Consider the following 25,525-nt stretch of genomic DNA (forward strand, 5'->3'; position numbering starts at 1 on the left):
AATGGAGCCTGCTTCTCTCTCTGCTTCTCTCTCTGCCTCTCCCTCTGCCTGTGTCTCTGCTCCCTATTTATTCTCATGAATAAATAAATAAATAAAATATTTTAAAAATAAATAAATAAAGCAGAGATAACTACTCTTAAATTTTTAATATATTTACTGCTAGCCACTTTTATATGTAATGCACTTTTGTTTTTAATTGGGATAGTTTGGCATAAATTATTTTATATTTTGCTTTTATCTCTTGAGAATTCTCCCATGGAATTAATGAGTCTTTGAAAACATTGAGTCCATTAAATGAATGTAGTATTAATTATTTAACACTTTATCTTTTGTTAGACTTTAGGTTTTACATTTTTCATTATAAAAAATAATGTGACCAGGGTGCCTGAGTGATTCAATCGGTTAAGCATTTGCCTTCTGCTCAGGTCATGATTCCAGGGTGCTGGGATCAAGCCCCACATCAAGCTCCACATCAGGCTCCCTGATCCCTCTCCCTCTGCCCCATCCCGGTTCATGCTCTGAATCTCTATCAAATAAATAGATAAAATTTAAAAAAAAATGTGACCATTTGATTCATAAAGTAAGATCTGAAAATAATGGCCATGGATAAGATGGACCATTCAACAAAGGGTATCAAGACAATAATTAGCCATATGGGTAAAAACAGAGTTGGGTCTATTCCTTGTGTATAGCAGTATAAATTCCAAATGGCTCAAAGATTGAAATATTAAAAATAAAATCATTAAAGTGTTAAAAAGGAACATATGATAAATGTTTTATAACCTTGGAGAGGAGACAATATTTCTAATTATGACAAAAAATCCAGGATACATAAAATTAAAGATTGATAAATTCAATCACATAACAACAAAACAAAAAAAAAACACAAAAAGAAAACATTAAAAAAAAAGAAAAATATTTATGGCAATAAAAAATGAGAAAAATAAAAAACTAAGTGACAAACTGGAAAAAAACTTGCAACACATATCGCTATGACTCTCTAATATATAAAGATATCCTACAAATCATTAAGAAAAAGACTAACCAAAAAAAGAAAAAAAAGAAAAAGACTAGCCAGAAAAATGGACAAATTATATAAATGGTTCACATTAAAGAAAATATACATCTCTAACTCATGTAAAAAATGATGTTTAAAAAAAATGATGTTTAACCTCACTTGTGCTGAGGAAAATACTAATTAAACTTCCACTGAAATAAAGTTTTTCACCTAGCAGCTTAACAAAAATCTAAAAGTTTGATTACGCCCTATTTGGCTGCAATGCAATGGGCACATCCATCCATTGATGATAGGAGTGCAAATTGGCATAATCGCTACCGAGGGCAATTTGTCAGTATCTATATAGTGTAAATGGATCCTTTATCCAACAATCCCATTTTCAAAAATTTATTCTGAAGATCCACTTGTAAATGTTTGAGATGAGGTTGCTTATTATAGCCTGGTCTGTAATAAAAAAAAACAGAAATAATCCAAATGTTTATCAATAGGAGGCTTGTTAAATAAAATATGATACATACAATGGAACACTGTAACATGGAAAAAATGAGGAAGTTCTTCAAAGATTGTTATGGGAATATATCAAAGATACACTGTTAAATAGGAAAAAAATAAAGCAAGGCATAGAACAGCATGGCCTGGCACAACGTATGCTAAAAATTGTGCCAAAAATGGCATAGATATTTGTATATTGGCTGTTAGAGGCATAAAAACTCTCTGGAGCTATACAAAATTATTAATCATGAAACCTGTTGGGGAAGGGTGAAAACCGGGTAGACAGGGTTGGGAAGGAATCTCTTCATTGTATACTTTATACTATGCTTTTCTGATGTTTAAACCACCTGAAGGTATTACTCATTCAAAAATTGAATAATTCATGTTATTTATTAACATGTTAATTTAGTTTACATTAGTTAGTAGACATTAATTAAACATGCCTATGCAACCAAAAAATTGGAAAATATATTTGAAGTATATATGCAGAAAATGCTAAAACCCATACTGTATACATATAAAGTGAGCATCTCGGGGCACCTGGGTGGCTCATTTGGTTAAGCATCTGCCTTTGGCTCAGGTCATGATCTCAGGGTCCTGGAAACAAGCCCCACAATGGGCTCCCTGCTCTGTGGGGAGTCTGTTTCTCTCCCTGCTCCTGCCCTATCCCTTTCTCTCTCAAATAAATAAAATCTTTAAGAATAAAAAATAAATAGAAAGTGAAGGTGGGCATCCCGGGAGGCTCAGCAGTTTAGCACCGCCTTCAGCCCAGGGTGTGATCCTGGGGACCCGGGATCAGCCCCACATTGGGCTCCCTGCGTGGAGCCTGCTTCTCCCTCTGCCTGTGTCTCTGCCTCTCTCTCTCTCTCTCTCTGTCTCTCATGAATAAAACTTTTTTTTTTTTAAAAAGTGAAGGCATAGGGATCCCTGGGTGGCGCAGCGGTTTGGCGCCTGCCTTTGGCCCAGGGCGTGATCCTGGAGACCCAGGATCGAATCCCACGTCGGGCTCCCGGTGCATGGAGCCTGTTTCTCCCTCTGCCTGTGTCTCTCCCTCTCTCTCTCTCTGTGTGTGACTATCATAAAAAAAAAAAAAAAAAAAAAAAAAAGTGAAGGCATATAAACAGGTGATTTTTAAAAATCCCAATAGAAATATTTTCCAATGTTTAATCTTAGCAAATAATGTGAATGCAAAAAAAAAAAAAGGTAGCATTTTAAAATCTTCCACCTAGGACAAAGATTTTTTTTTTAAATAATAATACCCTGCCCAAAATAAATAAAGTAACAATACCCAGTATTAGTATGGGTCAGAGACACAAACTCCCATTCTTGGTAGGATGTCAATCAGTACAATTTCTTCAGAGAGCAATTCAGCAAAATATATAAAAAAATCTTAACATTATTCATAACCTTTATAAAAGTAATTCCACATCTAAGAAAGTCAGGATAATGACCCCAGTCAGAACAAAGGCAAAGCACTCAGTGTGGGGTGGCATTTAGTGTAGTTGGGTTAGAGTGGTGGCGAGGGTGCTCTGGGGAGTCCCTCGGCAGGTGCTCTTGCAGGTGCTGAGAACACCTCGGGCAGGCGACCCTCAGCAGTCTGACCAACTGGCTGACCAACTGAAAACCTGAAAGCTGGCACTAAGGAATCATGCTTTGCTGCCACCTAGTGTTCCTCAGGTAATTGCACACAGCTGGGGAGGAAGACTGTCCCTCCATCAAGTAACTTAGCACCAAGGGGCCCTCTCCTATATTTTTACTTTACAAACACTAAAATAAAGCATTTACTATGTCCCAGGCATTGTGTTCAGCATTCCCTCTTAATCTTCTTAACAGCCCTATCAAATACCTCACTTTACAGATGAGGGAACTAAGGCACAGAGAGGTTAGGTAACTTGTCCAAGGTCACACAGATACCCAAGTGGCTAAAACAGGATTAGAGGAAGGTGGCATGTTGGCACCAGGGTCTGTCTCTGAATCACCTCCTCTGCGAGGGGCAATGGTCTATGTGATAATAATAGTACTCGAAGAGAACCTCACGGCCTGTACAGCAACTGCTACCCCTTCCCCTAGCACATCTGCCTCAAATAAGTTCATGCCCGGACTGAGTCCGCCTCTGCCAGATAGGCAGTCTAATTGGAGTCAGTAACAACCTATGGACCAGGTTAAATCCAGATGGGCTTTAAAAAATATATTATTTGGAAAATATTTCATATATACAAAAAATATATAAGGAATAACATAACGAATATTCAGGACCCACCAGCAGCTTTTAAAAATCGTGCTTCCAGTAGTAAGTGGTGAGTTTCGATCCCTAGTTCACGGATTTGTTTTCTACCACTGTATTAACACACAAGAGACACCAACTGGGCTCTCAATGCAATGCAGCTTTTATAGCAGTCCTTCTCTTTCCTAAAAAACAGCCCTCCCCCAATTACAGTTAATTGTATCCTGCTGGAGACATCTGCAGTTTGGGTAACAAAGCGGTTACTTCATGGTGAAGCTGAGAAAGCTGCTCAATTATTTGTTATGATCTAAGAAGGTAGTGGCTCCCAACCAAAGCTGTGAAGCCTGGGGCTCTGAGGAGTTATCGAAAGAACAGGAAGCCCAAAAGCTCAGCGCATTATTTGCGGCCCAGATTATAAATACCCCTTAGCAAATCCATGAAAGTCCTGCAGTCACATGCAAAGTGACTTTTCCTTTCAGAAAAGGAAAAGGATCCACTCCCTACCTTTCATCAGATTTTCAAAGAGGTCTGAGACCTTCCAAAAAAGTTATGAATCATTGCTGCAGATCAGGGATTGGTAAATGGCCCAAAGGCCAAATTTTTCCTAATACTTGCTTTCATACAACCCTCAAGCCGAAAGGGTTTTTTTTTTGTTTGTTTGTTTGTTTTTTTTTTGGTTTTGGCATTTGAGAATAGTTTTTATATTTTTTAATGGTAGAACAAATTCTAAAGAATATTTCATGATGCATAAAATTAAATAACATTCAAATTTGTGTCTATAAAAAAAGTCTTATCAGAACACAACCACACTCATTCATTTCCTCTTGCTCTGGCTGCCTTTGTGCTACAAGAGCAGAACTGAATAGTTCAGAAACACAAAACCTGAACCTTTACTATCTGGACCTTTTCCGAAGAAGTTTGCTGACCCAGCCAGAGATGGGACTAGATAATATATCTTATAAGTATATGTGCCCCTACTTTTCATTTATGTATGATTTTTTTTTCATTTATGTATGATTAAGAACAAGTTCATCTCAGTGTATTACTAATGTAGTGGACATTAGGCACTGAAACCCTCTTAACAAATCTGGGGAGTTCCCACCATGTGAGTCTTGTTGAGAGAGAGCAGGTGCCCCATACAGAAGACCAGATTCTCCTTTCTCCCACCTCCCTGACACTCAGGGCATGGACGCAACATTTGAGATCAGAGACCCCATCTAGGGCTCTTAAGCTAGAGTGAGTCACAGGACACAGCAGGGAGAGGAGAGATCATTCTGGCAGTAGCAGAGACACTACAGTCACATCTAACTTCCAAGAGCAGCACGACCAGCAGGATGGGAAAGCCTGCAGCAATGACTCGTTCCTGGCTGCATGTCAGTGGTCTCCTCACTCAACAGTCCCTAAGGAATGGTTTTTTTGTCTTTGCTTCTAATTGTCTAGCCTCTGTGTCTACCTGGCCAAGCCAAGCTCAGGCACTAGAAGGGATGGCCCGCATCATTCATTGCCTGGAGCAGAGGGGCGGAAGGCAGGGGTTGGTTAAGTATGAAATCCAAGAGGACAGAGTGGTCCATCCGTCTCTGTATTCTCAGCACCTGATAGTGCCAGGTACTCAGAGTGCTTGCTAAAATATCTGTTGATGAGAGCACCGGTGAGTAAGTTTGAGTTGGTGAGAGTATACACTGGGGATCTCTGACTTCATTAGATTCCAGCCACCCGAAACTATCAATAAGCATTTCATGTATCAGGGTCTCATAAGAAGGAAATATAAAGACAGCCCTACTCCTTAACCCTAGCTATGGCTTCCTGGGTTTCCCAGACCAGCAAGGCTCTAGTGATAAGAAATGGTCAGAACTTGAGGACTGATATGAATATGACCCTGGGCTATTCATCTCAGAGGCCCTCTGATGGTATCTGCCCGATCTCGTAGAAGCAGAGAGCTGGTGCAAGAGCATGTGTGTATGCACATGTGTGCGCTGGCTGGGAGAACACGAAACAGGGTCTATAGCCTCAGTACACTCAGCTCTTGCCCTGGCCCTATACTGCAAACTGCCAAGAAGCAAGTGACTCAGCATTGACACTAAACACCTTATCTGGTGGATCTGTAATTTAGAAAAGTGATTACAGTGATGACTGAAAATTCAAAACACTTCATTATTTATGGACCTGTTTATATATGCTGGGTGACAGATTTCTAATTACCTGGAAAAAAGAGAGGAGCCGATGAGAACTTTCATAGCAAGAGATCAAGAACCAATAGTGACATTTCCACAAAGCTAGTGCTCCAATGCCACACCGTCTGATTTTTCTGGACAACAACATTTTTAGTAATCTCGAGAGAGAGGGAGAACAGAGGGCTAAAGCTGTGCTGAGACAGTGAGGACTTAGAAGCCAAGACAATTTCCACAGGACGTCTAGAACCAGTATGTTATATAAGAATTCATTCTATTTTTGTCTGCTGCTACCTTTGACACTTTGTTAAGAAGGCATGATCTTCCTCTGTCCAATGGTGAAGATTTGGGAAGAGAGACGATTCCCATCAGATGGACTCTTCCCTTCAATTTTAATCATAAAATCTTACTGTATTAAAGAATCTAGTCACATCTCACAGTCAAAACTACAAACTTAGCATTAACTCTTTAACAAGGGACGCCCGGGTGGCTCAGCGGTTGAGTGTCTGCCTTCAGCTCAAGGCGTGACCCTGGGACCTGGGATCTAGTCCCGTATCAGGCTGCATGTGAGGAGCCTGCTTCTCCCTCTGCCTATGTCTCTGCCTCTTTCTGTCTCTTGTGAATAAATAAATCTTAAAAAAAAAAAAACTTCCACTAATTTGGGTCTGTTTCAGGCTTGAAACCTACAGCTGAGCAATGGGATGCTGTCCTTTCCTTCTCTCCAACCCTACTGCATCCTACTTGTTCTACCACTGCCCTAGAAGCTTAGGAGGGAGGAGCACTAGAGATAGAACAGTTCTTACTTAGCTGGTTGGCTTTGTGCTCTCTGGGTCTGCCTGGTTATTAGGGCTGGCTCTCTCTCTTGGGTTGGTACTCTCATGAGCTAACCAGAGGTTCCTGCTGTGCCCCTTGACCCTGGTAGATGGACCTCCCCCATTGCTGTCCTCTCCTCACTCCCTGGCACCAGGCAGGGACATGTTGAGACCCTTTCTGCAGAGGTCTCCTTGGCCCTGCAGCTGGCCTATTGGACAACATCAAATAAGACCCCATAGCAGTCCATGTGAAACAGATATGCATACCTTGCCGAGGGCTGTCATCAAAGTCATTGGCCTTGCCGTTCTCTTGCCCTCTAGACTTCTTTGTTTTTTGTTTTATTTTTTTAAGATTTTATTTATTTATTTATTTATTCATGAGAGACACACAGAGAGAGAGGCAGAGACACAGGCAAAGGGAGAAGCAGGCTCCATGCAGGGAGCCTGACACGGGACTCAATCCCAGGTCTCCAGGATCAGGCCCTGGGCTGAAGGGGACACTAAACCACTGAGCCACCTGGGCTGCCCACCCTCTAGACTTCTTAGGCAGGAATCAGCCTGCCTTTGACCCAGCCTTAAGTCCACTTCCACTTTCTTTCTCAGGCCTGAGTCAAGTAAGTTGCTGGATCTCCCAACTACAGGAAATACATTTATAAACTCTCCGAGCTGTCACCTTTGAACTCCCCTCAGCAGATAGTGTTCCTTCCCTAACCTTCTTCCACCAAAACAGGGGTTGGAACTCAACACAGCAACAGCTTTATAAAAAAAAAAATCTCATCAATAATCTTCTTACCAAATCCTCTCTGTTCTTTCAAAACTTACATTCTCAAAGTGGATAAAAGGATTCAAGAAGCATGGACTCTCCTGTTTTCCCCCTTTGTAGCCTCAATTAAATTGGAGGCAGAAGAGTCCCACTCTTATAACCTGTATATTGTTACTTACTGCTGTAGTATAACAAATTACCCCAAAACTTAGTGGCATAAACAATAAACATTTATTACTGCTCACAGCTTCTCTGGGTCAGGAATTTGGGTGGCATAGCTAGACAGTTCTGGCTCAGGGTCTCATGAGGTTCCAGTTAAGTTATCAGCTTGACTGAGGCTGGAGGATCACTTCTAACATGGTTCACTCCCATGGTGTGCAAATTGGTGCTGGTTGTTCATGCAAGGCCTCAATTCCTCTCCTTATGGAATTCTCCACAGGGCTGCTCAAGTGTTCTGATGACACAGTGGCTGGAGTCCCACGGAGTAAGCAATTCAAGAAATCAAGATGAATGCAACAACACTTGTTATGATCTAGCCTCAGAAGTCACACACTGTCACCTCTGATTCTTGATTAGCCATACCTTCCAGCTTTGTTTCAACATGGAAGGGAACTATACAAGGGCATGAACAACAGGAATCAAGGATCATTAGCGAATATCTGGGAGGCTGCCTTCTATACCCTGTTACACTTGAAATGATCATTATCTCCTAAAACAAACTGAACAAAGTTCAAGTAAAGGAGAAACCATAAATTTAGATTGCTTTAAACAAAACTTCTTTGGGGACTTCTCGATTTTCAAAATTATGTATGTTATCTGGCCCTCTCTACATTTGATCCTCATCTACAAATGGGTCGAGGACTCTTCTTAAAGGAAGGCAGAGCCTATGCCTCATTTTCAGGGTTCTTTCTGGTTCTTGGATTTCTGATTTTACATAATAATCAGAAAATAAGGGTTTGTAAATATCTTTTAGAGTTGATATTTACACTAAGATTTATAATTCAACAAAAACGTTCTAAGGTACATCATTATAAGAATCATCTCTGTTTTATTTATTCTACAGAATAATGATTTAAATTGAATACATTTGGGCACAGTAAATATTTGACATGAAAAGTAGTTGCATCAGAAGAGGCTTCAGAAAAATAGCAACCCATCTGACACATAGTAACTAGAAAATATTTTTCTGTCTCATCATTTAAGTGTTACAAATCCTGAGAATGTTATACACTGAACAAATTAGGTACTACTACTTATAATTATAATTAAATCTTGCTTGCAAATCATCTGTTAAAAAAATGCTTTGAGGTACAAATCACCTATGTATTAAACATGAGTCTTTTACATTTTACAAAGAATTTAAACAAATATATCAAACAACTAAAGTTAAGTGGCTCTTAAAACAGCTATTAGTCAGGTTCAAGGACACACTGTTCCACAATTTCCCGTAGATTGGGGTTTTCCATTGCAGCTGCCACTCGCTCTTTGTCATTTATCTGCTTGTTGACTGCAAAACACAGATAAAAGTTAGCAGAGGAATTATGGCAATATATAGGGACAGACAAAAATCTTATGAGCCCATTAAAACAGAATTTAACTCCTTGATAGCTTAAGGCTGATTTTGGCTCATTTTTCATAAGTTCTAGAAGGAAGAGAGACTTAGAGAAAAATCCATGGATCTTCATATAATAAAGGTATTGGCCTATATCTTCTGTCTATAATTTGCTAAAAGTGTTCTTAATGTAAGTGTTCAAAAGAGCAATGTCCATATTCTTTTCTAGACCTTCAATTTCAGTTTCAAGTACATAGCTTTCTATCCTGCACCAAAGAAAAAAAATCAAGCCTTCTTTAGAGTCAGGGTCCCTAGAGATGGATATTCTTTAGAGATGTGCAGATTGGCTGATTGCTAAATCAGCCAATATTCACAAGGCCTGCTTCTGGTTCACCTGGAGTCCTACTGAAAAATTACTTTCTTGAAAAACCTAGATTTACCCACCTAAAGGAAGAGCTAATAACTAATTTTGCAGTTTTTTGCAAATGACCTGTAGATACTTGGATAGTACAATAATGGTATCCAAGATGAAGTACTAGCTGAAGTGTTTTTTAGTGAGTCAAGATTGACTTACTGTCTTCCTCTGTTGAGTGGGTTCCTTCAGAAATGTAGATTTCCAACTAGGAAAAAAAAAAATTAAAACCAAACATTTAGAACGCTCTGTGGTAACAAGTGAAATGGAATGCACAGTGGACTCAAGAGTCTAGGATGAAAGTCCAAATTCTATTTTTAGTTAGCATCAATGACTTAACTTAAAGACAAATCCTCTAAAAACAGAGAATGAAATTAGTAGGATTTTTAATTTTTAAATTTGCAGAAGGCCTGCAGGGGGTATCCCCATTAATTACTTTTTAAAATGAATACACACAAAATTTCATATATATTTTACTCATGGATCTCTCTACTCTACTACACTCTATCTCTTCCTCCCAAATCAGTACCTAAAGTACCTAAACTTCCTCTCTGCCCCAAGCCCCAAGAAAACCATATTAATAAACCCAGTGTAGTTTCTTCCATATTTTTCTCCATACCTGCATAATGGAATGTGGATTTTATACACACAGGTGCACATACACACATGCCAAAGTTGGAAGTTTCTTTGCTTATTTTACAAAAATGGGATCACAAAATATAGTGTTCAGTATCCTCCTTTTCTCATTCACTATTATTTTGCTAAATTTACTCTCAAGTATAATATCGGTTAAACTAAACCTCTTGGCCCTGCTGCATGCCCTCAGATTAGCTAACCTCCAAGAACCAGAGCTTCTGAAACAAACACATAAAATTACTCCAAATTTTATGGCAAATAAAGCATGCTATATGATAAAGACATGCTTACTCTCCAGAAAATACTGGAGTGTATGAACCATTTACTATAGTTATTTTATTATTAAGATAAATGTTTTCTAAGAGTGAAAAAAATCATACTTTATTAGGGCTAATAGAGACCCTAGAGATCATCTAGAACAGTTTAAAAAAAAACAAAAAACAATCTGGGGCGCCTACATGGCTCAGTCGGTTAAGCATCTGACTCTTGACCTGAACTCAGATCATGACCTCAGGGTTGTGAGATTGAGCCCAATGCCAGGCTTGGGCGTGGAGCCTGCTTAAGAGTCTCTCTCCCTCTGCCCTTCTCCCCCCCACCCAAAAAAATACCATATGAATTCTGCTAGTGGCATAATACCAACTCTTGTTCCAGACAACAAAGCAACAGTTTAAAATCATTCTATACTCATTTACCTTGTTTTAAAATTATGCATGACTCAACTCTGAAAAATAGTTAAGTAAAAGGGAAAAGTCAAGCATTTACCCTGCTATTCCTGTATGAACGATACCTCAGGGAAACCACATAGTAGGTTTGGCACGTTGAAGCCACAAAGACTTAAATTTGAGAGGTTACTTGTGGACCTTTCTAAGTGGTTCTTCCTGTGTTTTAAATTTTTGCTCATGAAAATACGCTCAACATTATTAGCCATCAGAGAAACAGAAGTCAAAACCACAACTGAGTTATCACTTCAAATCCACTAGGATGGCTATAATGAAAAAAATAGATAATATTAATACAGAAATGCAAGTGAAGATGTGGAAAATTAGAACCCTCATATACTGCTGGTGGGAATGTAAAATGATAAAGCAGCTATGGAAAACAGTGTAGCAGTGCCTCAAAAAGTTAAATATAGTTAGCAAAAGATCTAGCAATCCCCCTCCTGGGTGGAGAAAAGATGAAAACAAATGAAAGCCTGTATATTAATGTTCATAACAGCATTACTTATAATAGACAAAAAGTGGAAACAACCCAGAGGTCCACCAGTAATCAAAGGATAAATAAACTATGGTACATCCATACAGTGGAATCATATTAGGCAGCAAAAAGGAAGGAAATACTGGCACATGGTACAACATGGATGAATTCTGAAAATAATATTTTAATTGAAAGAGGCCAGTCTAAAAGACCACAAACTGTATGATTTCATTTAAATTAAACATTCAGAATAAGCAAATCTATAGAGATCAAAAGGAGACCTGTGGTTGCCTGGGGATAGGATAAGGCTTGGGGAAATGGATATGGGATTTCTTTCTGAGATGATGAAAACGTTTTAAAACTGATAGTAGTCGGGCACCTACGTGGCTCAGTGAATTAAGCATCTGCCTTCAGCTCAGGTCAAGATCCCAGGATTCTGGGATCAAGCTCCACATCAGGGAGCAGGGAGCCTGCTTCTCCCTTTCTCTCTCCTGCATGCTTTCTCTCTCTCTCAAATAAATAAACAAAATCTTAAAAAAAAAAAAACCTGATAGTGATGGTTGCACAACTCAGTGACTATACGAAAAACTATTAAATTGTACATTTTAAACAGGTGAATTGTATGAAATGTGAATTAAATCTCAATAAAGCTGTTATAAAACAACAAAAACTTCCTTACCTTATGTTTAAATGGTAAACACCGCTGAAGTTTTACTCTTAAGCACAGCCCTGTAGAGGAAAAAAAATAAAAGGCCCCAATTACCTCTCTTCTTATTAGTTCTTGAAAAAGCATACAGCTGCGTGTAGGTGTCTCCTACAATACAGTAGCTGGAAACAGCTTTGGCTCAGTCCAGCGTAGGTCTCCTTTGAACCAGGCACCATGCTAGCAACTTTAATACATTTAGTCTTACATATTCTTCATGATAATCCAGTGAGCCATGTATTACCAAACCCATTCTACAAACTGTGAAACTAAGGTCATAATGTAACTTGCCCAAGGTCATTGAGCTAGTAAAGTGGTAGTTGGGCCTAAAACCCAAGACCACTGCAAAGCCTAGGTCCTTTCTACTACATCAATTTACCTTAAAGCAAAAGTCAATTCACTCATTAAACTTCATGGAACACTCACAACAGGCCAGATCATGCAAAAATTGAAAACCAAGTAAGAGCCACTTAAAAAGGACCACAAGAAACTTCGCAAATTTGGAATCTTCTATGACTGTGATATACAAGTAGAGTTGTCTCCCTAAAACAAGCTCCTCTAAAGCTCAGTTTACCCCAATGCCACATCACAGTTCAATATATGTATCTTTTTTCCCAGTTGAGACTTACAAGAGAAAATAAAACTGGGCTGGGAACAGATCCTCAGTGTGCCCATCTTTCATTTCTCCCCCACCTCAAAACAAGGAATGGATTTTTAACAAAATCTACACCCCTAGACACAGAAGATAATCAGACTGTTCTTATTATGCGCACAAAGTGTTTCAGAGTAGAGTCTAGAACACAGTAATTCCATAGTAAATGTTAGAGAACTCTGAAAACAATGTATAGTTCCTTTAAGAAGGCCTCCCATGGGATGCCTGGGTGGCTCAATCAGTTAAATGTCTGCCTTTGACTCAGGTCATGATCTCAGGGTCGGGGGTTGAGCCCTGTGTAGGGCTCTCTGCTCAGCAGGGAGTCTGTTTCTCCCTCTCCCTCTGGCACTCCTTCTGCTTGTGCTTCCTCTCTCTCTCTCTCTCTCTCTCTCTCTCTGTGTGTATCAAATAAATAAATAAAATATTAAACACACACACACACACGAGGGTCTCCCTGTAGATCTGTCCTAAAGCATATCCGGAGGGTTCTTCTCTTCCCTCTGCTTCCCACACTGCCTCTTTAATTTGTTACCTATGTATCATCTGAGCATCCTCATGTATTCCACTCACTGTTGGTGCTTCACCCACATAGTAAATAATAACTGTTTCACAATTCACAAAGCACTTTTTTGAGCATCAATATCCTCAAGATAGGCAGTACAGCATTACTAAGACTACAATACTTTGGGTTCAAAAATGGCTCCACTACATACTAGCTATGGGATCCTGGGCAAGTTATTTAATCTCTCAAAGCTTCAGTTTCCTTATGTGTAAAGCAAGTATTATACTATACCACTCTATATAGGATTGTTACAAGCAGTAAATAAATTGTTATGCAATGTGCGTAAAATAGTACTTGGTACATAAAAAGTATCTAATAAATATTAGCTATTACTATTGTATCATTTTCATTTTACAGCCAGGAACCAAGATAAGCGATCTGTTTGACATCACATAGCTAACAAGCAGAGAGCTAGGAGTTAAACATAGACTCCAAATCCTATGCCCTTCATATTGGACCACACCTGCCTTCAGCTATTCTTATCAGAACTAAGTCAACACAGATGGCTACTAGCTGGTTTCCCTACCTTACCCACTCCCAGGGAAGACCCCTGAGAGTCTTCCTCATCTTTGCAATTACTTACCAGGATAACTATAACCAAGTGATGCCCTAACCAGTCGGGGTGGAACGTATACTCAGGTTCTTTCCCCTGCTTCACACTACCTGCTCACAGGAAATGCCTCCCAGATGCCAGAAAGAGGGGTCTCTCTCTTTTTTAAAAAAATATTTTATTTATTTATTCATGAGAGATACAGAGAGACAGGCAGAGATATGGGCAGAGGGAGAAGCAGGTTCCCTGCGGGGAGCCCAAAGCGGGACCCAATCCTAGGACCCCAGGATCACGCTCCAAGCCGAAGGTAGACATTCAACTGCTGAGCCACACAGGTGTCCCAAGAGGGCTCTCTTTATTTAGTTTTCCAATCATGTTGATTGAACATGGTTACTACACTACTATACTAACTTCCAAATAGCCAAGGGTCTTAACCAAAACTATTAAAAGGACCTGATGAAACTTTGTTCAGGGAGTGGACAGATCTGAAGCAGCTACCATAATCAGATCTGGGTGCCTCTTTTTTTTTTTTTTTTTAAGATTTTATTTATTTATTCATGAGAGACACAGAGAGAGAGAGAAAGAGAGAGAGAAGGCAGAGACACAAGCAGAGGGAGAAGCAGGCTCCCCTCAGGGAGCCCAGTGTGGGACTCTATCCCAGGACTCAGGATCACGCCCTGGGCCAAAGGCAGGTGCTCAACTGCTGAGCCACCCAGGGATCCCCAAATCTGGGTGCCTTTAGAGTTACTTTTATTTCATGGGCTTTCTCAATCTTTGTCCACACACAGTTTTTCAATAATTACAATCATAATGCAAATGCAATTTAGCATTTCAATTTTTTTGATTACTTGACATTTATAATTTTCAATAGAAATAAGAAATCCCATTATACTGGTAGCATTTCCTTATTAATAGGTCCTATAGTTTCTTCCGGGTTTCACTATTATAAATTTACTATAAATGTACATGTTACTGTTTTCTTCAATGGAATTATTTTCTTAATTCCTATGTAAAAGAGTAGAAACCTCTTAATAAGGATTTGCTAATATGTACCCAGAGGCTTAAAACTACTTACACCATATGACCCAATAATTCCCATTAAAGGAATTTATCCTGAGGCAATAACTAGAGATATATGAAAATATTTATGTAGCCCCGAGCCGAAGACAGATGATCAACCACTGAGCCATGTGTCCCAAAAAGGGTAATATTTAATGAAGAATAAAAACTATTCCTGAAAAAAACAAACAAACAACAAAAAAAACTATTCCTTATCAATTTTATTACCTAATCCTTATAACTGTGTTGATACTCTTATCTCTACTTTACAGATAAGAAAACTTGAGGCTCAGAAAGTCTAAGTAATTTGCCTAAAGCCACAAAGTGGCAGACCTGATAGAGATAGAATTTTAGCCCAAAGCACACATTCTTTTATGATAATTGATTTTTATTTTCTTCTTTACACTTTTGTGGAGTTTCCAGATTATTTTGTAATTTAAAAAAAACACAGGCTAAGTGTTACTTTTTGAAAAATCAAAAGAGCCTTTGCTAAAAGCTCTTAGAGTAATAGATCCCCTATTTAAGAACTCTTACATATCAAAGTATTTTAAGACACCCCCTTCACATTAAGAGAGTAGCAGCACTTCCAATATCTGTTGATTCAGAAACTGTCCAATAACAAAAAATAAGTATGCATTCAAAAATGCTTTCTCCCGGGACTCCTGGGTGGCTCAGTAGTTGAGTATCTGCCTTTGACTCAGGGCGTGATCCTGGAGTCCCAGGATGGAGTCCCACATCAGGCTCCCTGCATGGAGCCTGCTTCTTCCTCTGCCTGTGTCTCTGCCTCTCTCTCTCTCTCTCTCTCTCTTTCTCTGTGTCTCTCATGAATAAAATATTTTAAAAAATAATAATAAATAAAAAATAAATTTAAAAAAATGCTTTTTCGGGATGCCTGGGTGGCTCAGTGGTTGAACGTCTGCCTTGGGATCAGGGTCCTGGGATCAAGTCCCACACTGAGCTCCCTGCGAGGAGCCTGCTTCTCCCCTCTGCCTATGTCTCTGCCTCTCTCTCTGTGTCTCTCATGAATAAATAAATAAATCTTTAAAAAACTGCTTTTTTTAGCATGGAGTATTAATATCCACAATATTATTGGGGCTCCTGATTGGTTGGCTCACTCAGTTAAGTGGCCAACTCTTGATTTCAGTTCAGGTCATGATCTCAGGGTCCTAGGATCAAGCCCTATGTCGGGCTCCGTGCTCAGTGGGGAGTCAACTTGAGATTCTCTCCCTCTGTCCCTCCCCCAGCTTGTGTTCTCTCTCTCTCAAATAAATAAATAAATAAATCTTAAATAAAAAAATAACTACAAGATTATGTATGGATTCATGGACCCTCTAGTGCCTCAATATACTGCCTCTATCCTGGAAATCGCTAATGGGGATCCCAGAGCAACAAGTGAGAAGAGAAAGACAGAAATTGTTGTTAACAATGGAAGCAATAATAAAACATTAATCTTTTCAGTCCATTTTATAAACTTATCTATTTTTTTAAAAGATTTTATTTACTTATTCATGAGAGACATAGAAAGAGAGGCAGAAACATGGGCAGAGGGAGAAACAGGCTCCCTATGGGCTGCCCGAAGTAGGACTCGATCCCAGGACCCTAGAATCACAACCTGAGCCAAAGGCAGATGCTCAACTACTGAGTCACTCAGGTGCCCCTAAACTTATCTATTTTTAAATAGATAATATATTCCCATGGTTCCAAAACTTAAAAATATAAAAAGGTATATAGTAAAGTCTTCCTGCCACCCTGTCCCCAACATGCCCAGTTGCTACCACCACTCCTTTCTACTCCCAGCACAGTTATTCATTTCTTAGGTATCCTTTACACATATACAATCAAAATACAAATTTGCTTTTGCCTTTTTTTATACAAATGTAGCAATATTACACTTGCTTTTATCTATTTTATTTATTTTTCTTTCTTAACAGTATGTCATAAAGATCTCTCCATACCAGTACATGGAGAGCTTCTTCATTTTTTCATAGCTATATAGTATTCCATTGTTAATATATATCATCTTTGATTATTTCAGCAATCCCCTACTGATGAACATTTGGTTTGAAATACACTTCATCTTCTTTATTTTTATTTATTTATTTTTTTAGAGGAGGGAAGAGGGGTAGAAGGAGGGGAAGAGAGAGAATCTTAAGGAAGTTCTATACCCAGCACAGAGCCCAAGCAGGGCTCAATCCTATGACCCTGAGATCACAACCTGAGCCAAAATTAAAAGTCAGATGCTTAACTGACTGAGCCACGCTGGTGCTCCTCCTTTATCTTCTTTATAACAAAGTATATATTCAAAGACATCTCTTGCATATCTTACTGCTAACTACTCCAAAATATTGGGAATGCAGCCTCTCAATAGAAAACTACCTCAAAAATACACTCTCAAATAAAAAACTTAAAAAAAAATCAAAATACTCTTCCACTAGGACTTATGCCCTACAGCAGTGAAAGGTGATGGCTGTAGTGCTAGTCTGACAGCATCCACTCCAATCTCCAGAACAGGAGGAGAGGACTGGCCCTCACCCACTCTCTTAATTCTAGGCATGTATAGGGAAGAGAAACAGAATGTATAACTAAAGAAGATAACACATTTGGTAGTCAGGAAACCTGCGCTTGAGCCTCAGCTACATTATTTCCTGCCTATATGATTCTGAGCAAGTCACTTAAACTCTCTCAGTCTCAGGTTCCTCACCTGGAAAATTCTCTCATAGGCTGTGAGGGCTACAAAAGATATACATCTGAAAAGACTCTGTGAACTATAAAGTGTAAACATGATGCTAATTATTACTTTGGGTCAAAATCAGTAAAATAATTTAGAATTAAAATATATTTATATATAAAACCTTACCAATAAGGGTTGCCAAAGAGCAGTGAGGTACTGTTGGTGTGAACCTGATAATAACCAAATAGTCTTCTTCATTTATTTCCTGAACCTCCACACTACTTTCCGTTACCACTTCCAGTTCTTCTAAAGTATTGGGCTTCTCTGGGTCCCGGATAGTTCGAATCAAATCTAAAGAATCATTGGAGACAAGGTATTATGTTAAAACATAAATATTCTAAATAAGGATGACTTTGCTAGTCCTAATCCAAACATTGACTTCTTCTTTTTAACCAAAGATTACAGTAACTCCCTGTATTTCTGACAGAAATTTCCATGACCAGTTTCCTTTTGAGAAAAATGTTTTCTTGGTTTATTATTAGATCATAACCAGTTTCTTGGATCCAACATTGCAGAGAGAATATAAGAATGAGGAAGTGTCACAGTAGCTCAAGGAGAAGCAATAACCTTTAGCTTGGGAGAATATGGTATACAGAATTTATGAAAGTGGAATCTGAATCAAGCCTTTAAAAATGGGTGACATTTCAATATTTGATATTTAAGGTAAAGGAAATTAAAGGAAAAGAAGTTTAGGAGTGCCTGGCTGGCTCAGTTGGTAGGGTATGCAACTCTTGATCTTGGGGTCATGAGTTTGATTCCCACATTGGACATAGGGAGTACTTAAAACATTTTTAATTTAAAAAAAAAGTTTTGTCTCCTAGGAACCCAGCATAAATGAAGATATAAGAGTTTGGGCCGGACCATCAAGGATTTTTTACAGTCAGCCACAGGCAATAGGGAATCCTCAAGAGGCTACTCTGAACAAGGGAGTAATGTGGACAGCATTGCACTGTCAGCTGGTAACTCATCCACTAGCTGGTAAACTCAGAACTAAAAGCAGAGCCAGAGATACCAGCTGAAAATGCTAGGCCCAAAATAGGCACATGACAATAGTAATGGAGAGGAGGGGACAGATGGAGAAGTAATTTCAGCAGCAGAATCAACAGAATTTGACAGTTCTTTGGATGTACAAGACAAGGAAAGGGAAAAAGAAAGATGATAGATTTTTTCTGTTTGGGAGAACATTGATAGAATGAAAAAAAAAAAAACCTGAAGAACACAAGAAAGTTGGGTGGGGGCTGGGGAAACTGGGTTCAATTTTATACATAATGATTTGGAGGTGCTTAAGGCGCAACCCAATGGGACATTCCAGCAAATACTGAATAGTGATGTAAAGTTTAAGAGAGCACCAAAGCTAGACACATGAAAAGATGCTCAACATCACTCACCATTAGGGAAATGCAAATCAAAACTACAATGAGTAACATCTCACACCTGTCAGAATGGCTAAAGTCAAAAAACACAAGAAACAAGGCAAGGATGGAGTGTTGGCAAGGATGTGAAGGAAAAGAAACCCTGTGCATGGTTGGTGGGAAAGCAAACTGATGCAGCCACTCTGGAAAACAGTACAGAGGTCTTCAAAAAGTTAAAAATAGAGCTACTCTATGATCCAGTAATCACACTACTGGGTATTTACCCAAAAAATACCAAAAACACGAATTCAAAGGGATATATCCATGACTATGTTTGTAGCAGTATTATTTACAATAGCCAAGAGATGGAAGCAGCCCAAGTAGCCATCAATTGATGAATGAATATAGCTGATATATATATGTGAATATTATTCAGCCATTAAAGAAGGAATGAGGTCTTGCCATTTGCAAGGACATGAACAGAACCAGACAGCATAATGCTAAGTGAAATAAGTCAGTCAAAGACAAATACCATATCCAAATATCACTTGTACAAGTTCACTTGTAGGTGGAATTTAAGAAACAAAACAAATGAACAAAGGGAAAAAAGAGACAGACAAACCAACAAATGAATTTTAACTATAGAGAACAAACTGATGGTTATCACAGGAGAGGCGGATGGGGGAATAGGTGAACTAGATGAAGGGTTTTAAGTGTACACTTACCATAATGAGCACTAAGTAATGTATAGAATTGTTAAATCATTATATTGGACACCTGAAACTAAACTGAAACTTTAACGGAATTAAAATTTTAAAAAAATAGATAAAAAGAGAGAGTACCAAAGCTAGAGTGGTTGTTGAATCCCTGAGATTTGTAAAGAATGAGCAAAACAGTAGTTTTCGACCTTGGGTGAACAATGGAATCATCAGGACTGCTTTAAAAACTGATGTCTACAGCAGAGGCAGCGGGGGAAGATGGCGGCGGCCATCCCACAGCGGGCCTGGACCGTGGAGCAGCTGCGCAGCCAGCAACTACCCAAGAAGGACATTATCAAGTTTCTACAGGGCCACGGTTCAGATTCGTTTCTTGCAGAACATAAGTTATTAGGAAACATTAAAAATGTGGCCAAGACAGCTAACAAGGACCATTTGGTTACAGCCTACAACCATCTTTTTGAAAGTAAGCGTTTCAAAGGTACTGAAAGTATAAGTGTCTGAGCAGGTGAAAAATGTGAAGCTTAATGAAGATAAACCCAAAGAAACCAAGTGTGAAGAGACTCTGGATGAGGGTCCACCAAAATATACAAAATCTGTCCTTAAAAAAGGAGATAAAACCAACTTTCCCAAAAAGGGAGATGTTGTTCACTGCTGGTATACAGGAACACTACAGGATGGGACTGTTTTTGATACTAATATTCAAACCAGTTCAAAGAAGAAGAAAAATGCCAAGTCTTTAAGGTTGGAATAGGCAAAGTTATCCGAGGATGGGATGAAGCACTCTTAACTATGAGTAAAGGAGAAAAGGCTCGACTAGAGATTGAACCAGAATGGGCTTATGGAAAGAAAGGACAGCCTGATGCCAAAATTCCACCAAATGCAAAACTCATTTTTGAAGTGGAATTAGTGGATATTGATTGAAATAGCAATGCTTCAGATATAAAGACATTAGCAACAATAAAACATGGCCTTGAAGAAACTTATGTAACTAGAGCTGGTTACTATTGTAAGGGGAGAGTCAACTGGAAAATTCAAGAACTCAGATATTGTTTACCCAATCCCCAACTTTTAATATATGTAATCCATCATAATTCCTTAAAGTTTGAGATATTTTACTACAGCTGTGTAAAATATTAGTTAAGGTGAAGTGACTTTCCTTTTACCTCATGTTGTAAACTAAAAGGCTCAATAAAAACGTATTCAGTGTAAAAAAAAAAAAACTGATGTCTAAACCCAACCCCCAAAGATCTTGATTTAATTGATTCCTAATAGGGACTGGGCATTGAGCTTTTTTTTTTTTTTTTTAATTTTTATTTATTTATGATAGTCACACAGAGAGAGAGAGAGAGGCAGAGACACAGGCAGAGGGAGAAGCAGGCTCCATGCACCGGGAGCCCGACGTGGGATTCAATCCCGGGTCTCCAGGATCGTGCCCTGGGCCAAAGGCAGGCGCCAAACCACTGCGCCACCCAGGGATCTCGGCATTGAGCTTTTTAAAAAATTCTTCAAGTTGCTCTTATGGGCAGCTCAATCTCAGAACCACTAATGTAAAAGGAGAGACCCAAGGCTAGATTGATGGAAAGCACCTAATTTAGGGATCAGGAGAAAGAAAAGCCAGAAGCAGAGATGGAGGTGTGGGGATGTTAATAACATTAAATGCAGCAGAAAAATCCAAGTTGATGAGAGCTGAAATGAGTCTTTGGATTTGTCACCCAGAAAATTACCTGTAAGAAAGCAGTTTCAGTAGAGAGATGAAGGCAGAAGCCAGCTTGCAAATGCGGAAGTGAGCAGGAACTGAAAATGCAGTCCTAGGCTCTGGCAAGGAAGGGAGAGGGCAAAGGATGGATAACGGATTTAGACAAAGCTAGAACAATGATGACAAGGGTAAGGGAAACTGAAACATGTTTTAGAGCCCAAAGGGAAAGATCAAATAGAGGAAGTAAGAGTGAAAATATAGGAGGGAGGATGGGGGACTGGCAAAATAAGCAGAAGGGAATGAGACCAAGGATGTGGGAGCCTGGGTCGTCCCCCTTGGAGAGGGCAAGATTTCCTTCCTCCTCTGATGTTGTAGAAAAAGATGGGAAAGGGGAAACAGAGAAATGCGGAGGTAGAAAGGAGAGCACAGGGAGTTCACACAGGATGGGCGTGATGTCTTAAGCCTAAGGTTTTTGTTCTATTACCGATAGCACCCCTGTAATCAGAAATGCTACTAGGAGAAACAAGTCAAGCTCCACCTTCTCCCCCAACAACTAACTCCTAGGCTTATCACTTGATTAGCCACAGAATTTGAAAATGAAGACAGGGAAAAAAAAAAAAAAAGACAAAGCTGCTTCTTCACAAGGCTCTGTCACCCACGAGGCTCAGAGAAACACAGCTTTTAAAAAAGAAATGCGTTGCCCCTCATTTTAGGCATTTTCTCTGTAAGGCTCATTCATACAAGCTGCATTATATACTTTATATGCTACCTAATGCTGAAATTAAGTCTCATCCCTTATTTTTTTTTTTTAAATTTTTTATTTATTTATGATAGTCACAGAGAGAGAGAGAGGCAGAGACACAGGCAGAGGGAGAAGCAGGCTCCATGCACCGGGAGCCTGATGTGGGATTCGATCCCGGGTCTCCAGGATCGCGCCCTGGGCCAAAGGCAGGCGCCAAACCGCTGCGCCACCCAGTCTCATCCCTTATTAAACTTCTCTGGTTTTCTATTGATTTGAGAGATCTGGATTTATTTCTTTAGAAAGAAAGCAATGTTGCTCTTCTCACATTACTCCCCTGATGAAAATTCTCCTATAGATCTGCACTGACATACTTTATACATTTACACCTTCAGTATCCAATTCTGACCTGGTATCTAAAACAATTTTTTTATCACATTTCCACTCTTTAACCACAAACTCTATCCTGGGGCCCCGCCATTCCCTAACACGTTGTCATCTCCATACTTTTGCTTCCTTTTCTCTGCTTAGTACACTTTCTACCCTCCTTATATCCAGAGCCTACTTACGCTTCAAGGCCTAACTCAAGTGACTCCTCCATAAAGTCTTTCCAGATCCCCCACTCAGAGATTACTATCTCACCTTCCTCTGAATTTCTGTATTTCTTATTCAGGTTGATGGATTTCTACTACATAAAATTGTTTTAAAAAGTACACTACTGCATGTATAGGTCTCCACCGGTATTAAACTTTACGACAAGAATCATCCCCCTTCCAAAGCTGTATCCCCAAGTCCCCTTCTGTCCTGAGGTGCTATAGACAGAAGTCTGATAGGACAGGAATATGTCAGTTTTGTAGAGATCATTACACTCACAATCATCTAACTGGGGTTAGGTCCCGCCTCTAGCAAGAGAGGAGTAAGTTAGATTGGCTCCAAAGTTCTTTTCTAACCCTGGCCTCCTTCTACTGGCCCATAATCCTTCCCCACATTTTATTTGTATTCTTATAGTTAGATCTTTCACCCTCAGTCAGCAGAAATCACTGAACATTAGTTAGAGCCAGTCTTTTTAGCCTTCAAAAACAGTACTACATAAGCCCAAAAACAAGGAGTCATAAGGCAATTGTGAAATGGTGTAAAGTGCACGAAATTTGAAATCAGAAGACACGGGCTTTGGTTTTTGCTTTTTCTTTACTGGCAGAGTGACCTCTGGGTCGTTGTTTGGCCATTCTAACCTTCTGTTTCCTCATCTGTACAATGAAGATGGTCCCAGGGGGTTAAAAAATATACGTGACTCTGTGTGTGTGTGTGTGTGTGTGTGTGTTCGTTTATGTACTCCAGGCTTGGCAGTGATAAGAAACTATAAGGTCTAGGCCGGGGTACGGGAAGCCCATTTTGTCCTCTTCTCTCGGGGGCTTTTGGAGGAGGAGAATCCTCTCCCCCCCCCCCCCCCCCCCCCCCCCCCCCGAGAGAGCGGCTGTGACCTTAGGCCAGTCCCCAGCAGTGCTCTCGGTGGTGGCAGGAGAAGGAATGCGTGTCTAGGGGCTAGGGACCACAAGGGAGGAGACAAGCAGTGCCATCAGGCCAGCTCTGCTTCCTAACCAAGCACCCTAAACGCCTGCTCTGCCCAGAAGTCTTGACAAGGTCAGAAGGGCGTAGGGCCGTCAAGGGAAATGAAGTGATTAAGACCTCCAGACTCGGCTAACGCCAGGTTTAGGTAGAGCCCAGGTCTTAGATCCACATTCCTGCGTGACTCAGGACCCCGGAGAAAAGGCTTCCCAGGCTTCGGACGAGACCCAGCAAAAACCGGTCTCCACCCCCAGCCCTCTGGTGAGGCCCCCGTTACCCCCCATCTCCACGTCCAACGCCAAACGCTGCCCTGGGTAAAATTAATTACCATAAACCTCTAGCGCTTTCTCTTCCATGATCCGGGGCTGCCGGGCAGCTCCCCGCTCAAAGAGGCCGGAGAGCCACAGTACTCTGCTCAGCGTCCAAGAGAGCAGCCCGGACACCCGCTCCATCCTCATGCTCCGCCATCCCTGGCGACTGTCCCACCCGAGCCACCGTCTCTCAGCAGCGGGCCTCGCAATTTATCAACTTCCTGGTCTTCAAACGGGCCAAGGCAAGCCTAAAGATCCCGGGGAGCAGAAGATAGGCGGGACCTGAGCAGCGCGGAGGACCTAGGGAAGGGCCCCGCAAAGACTACAAGCCCCAGCATGCTTTGCTCGGTTTCGGCGGGACAGGGGGATTCCTTTCAGCACGTGAGGTGCATTGCGTGCTGGGACGTATGGGACAGAGATGTATTCTGGGATTTGTAGTCTAGGTCGGGGAAGAGGCGATAGGTAACTGTTACCTGCCACTGTTTGCCTCATTCAGCGACCCGATGAGCTGAAAATGAATCCTCAAGAGGTAGGGGAAAGGAGATCTTGATTTCTTTTGCTGGAGGAGCGTGTACAAAGAGAGTCTACGGTTACTTCTCTGAGGGAGCCGCTTCTTACTTCCTAGTCACGCCGGAAGTGAATTTCCGTTGCCGTGAAACGGAAGGTGTTGGGAGTCCAATGAGGTTGATTAGGTGCCGGGCCGGGGAGGGCTTTTTGATTTTTCCCGTTTCAGAGGAACGGAGGTCGGCACAATTCCCCAACGGCCACCTGAAGATCCTGTCATTCGCCTTCAGAGACAACTTAGAATGAAAGAGTTTTCCCTGGGCCCAGGATATCCAGTAGTGCCATACTGCAAATAGATCATCATCCTAAAAAGAATGTCTTAAGTCCTCTGGTGGTCGTGGCTGTGATGAATGCCAGGAACAAGGTGGATGATGTTAGTTTTACCCACCCCTCCCTCCGAGTCTCAAACGTTTATTGGGCACTTACTTTCCCAGACGTGGTGTATTCACAGACGCCGAGAATACAAAGATAGGAGACGGCCTCTGCCCTCGAACAGCTCATAGTCCTGGGAGGGAGCCAATCCCTGAAGTTGAGCGATTTGCGATTAGAAACAAACCAGACTTTGCTACCAAATGTCATCTCTATTGAGAAGGATCATTTTGCAGAATTACCCCCATGCTAACATATCCCGTTTATCTTTATAAAGTTTTGTTTATTGTCTGGCTGATTTAGACTTTAGGCTCACCAGGTTAACAAGGGAATAGTTTACGCCCCAGGGAAATTGTGTTCAGGATTTTAAGAATTTCCCTGCCATCTGCCCCACTCCACTCCACGGCAACTAAGAGGATATGACACCGACTTCCTTGTAACCAAATTTAGGACGCCGAGATGTCCCCTCCTCTGAGGCCTTCCTGCATCTCCAAGCGTAACTGATAACCTCTTTCACTGTGCCCAGAGCAGATTACAGCACCGAACACCGTTGCATTTGTTCATTTAACGTGTGTGTCTCCATCAAGTGCCTAGTGGGTCAGGAGCTTCTTTATTTCTGTATTTCCAACGCAAACAGTAGGTGCTTAATATATGTTTCTTGAATGAACTAACTAGATGTTG

General features: G+C 40.4%; 1 protein-coding gene and 1 pseudogene across 2 annotated transcripts; one reads left to right on the top strand and one right to left on the bottom strand.

The window, feature by feature from the left end:
- Positions 1–7,685: 7,685 nt before the first annotated feature.
- Positions 7,686–24,272, bottom strand: CIAO2A (cytosolic iron-sulfur assembly component 2A). 2 transcript variants are annotated; one of them, XM_026004700.2, is made up of 5 exons: positions 23,929–24,272; positions 17,655–17,819; positions 11,951–12,000; positions 9,604–9,649; positions 7,686–8,984 (listed from the first exon to the last, which is right to left on the bottom strand). In XM_026004700.2, the coding sequence occupies exons 1-5, from the start codon at positions 24,056–24,058 to the stop codon at positions 8,887–8,889; spliced, it is 489 nt and encodes a 162-aa protein (XP_025860485.1). In that variant the 5' UTR covers positions 24,059–24,272; the 3' UTR covers positions 7,686–8,886. The 2 variants fall into 2 exon arrangements, with proteins under 2 accessions (XP_025860485.1, XP_072594884.1); XM_072738783.1 differs by lacking the exon at positions 11,951–12,000 and having other exon boundaries at positions 23,929–24,230.
- On the top strand, positions 19,845–20,661 carry LOC112924272 (peptidyl-prolyl cis-trans isomerase FKBP3 pseudogene; annotated as a pseudogene).
- Positions 24,273–25,525: the final 1,253 nt, after the last annotated feature.

This window comes from Vulpes vulpes, chromosome 15 (genome assembly GCF_048418805.1).
Source record: "Vulpes vulpes isolate BD-2025 chromosome 15, VulVul3, whole genome shotgun sequence".
Classification (NCBI taxonomy): Eukaryota; Metazoa; Chordata; class Mammalia; order Carnivora; family Canidae; genus Vulpes; species Vulpes vulpes.

Coding starts and splice junctions, on each gene's coding strand:
- CIAO2A (XM_026004700.2), bottom strand. CDS start 24,058: ATGAGGATGGAGCGGGTGTCCGGGCTGCTCTCTTGGACGCTGAGCAGA. Junction 12,001..17,654: donor CTCTTTGGCAACCCTTATTG/GTAAGGTTTTAT, acceptor TTTCCTCTACAG/GGCTGTGCTTAAGAGTAAAA. Junction 9,650..11,950: donor GTTTACCATTTAAACATAAG/GTAAGGAAGTTT, acceptor TTTTTTTCCTAG/TTGGAAATCTACATTTCTGA.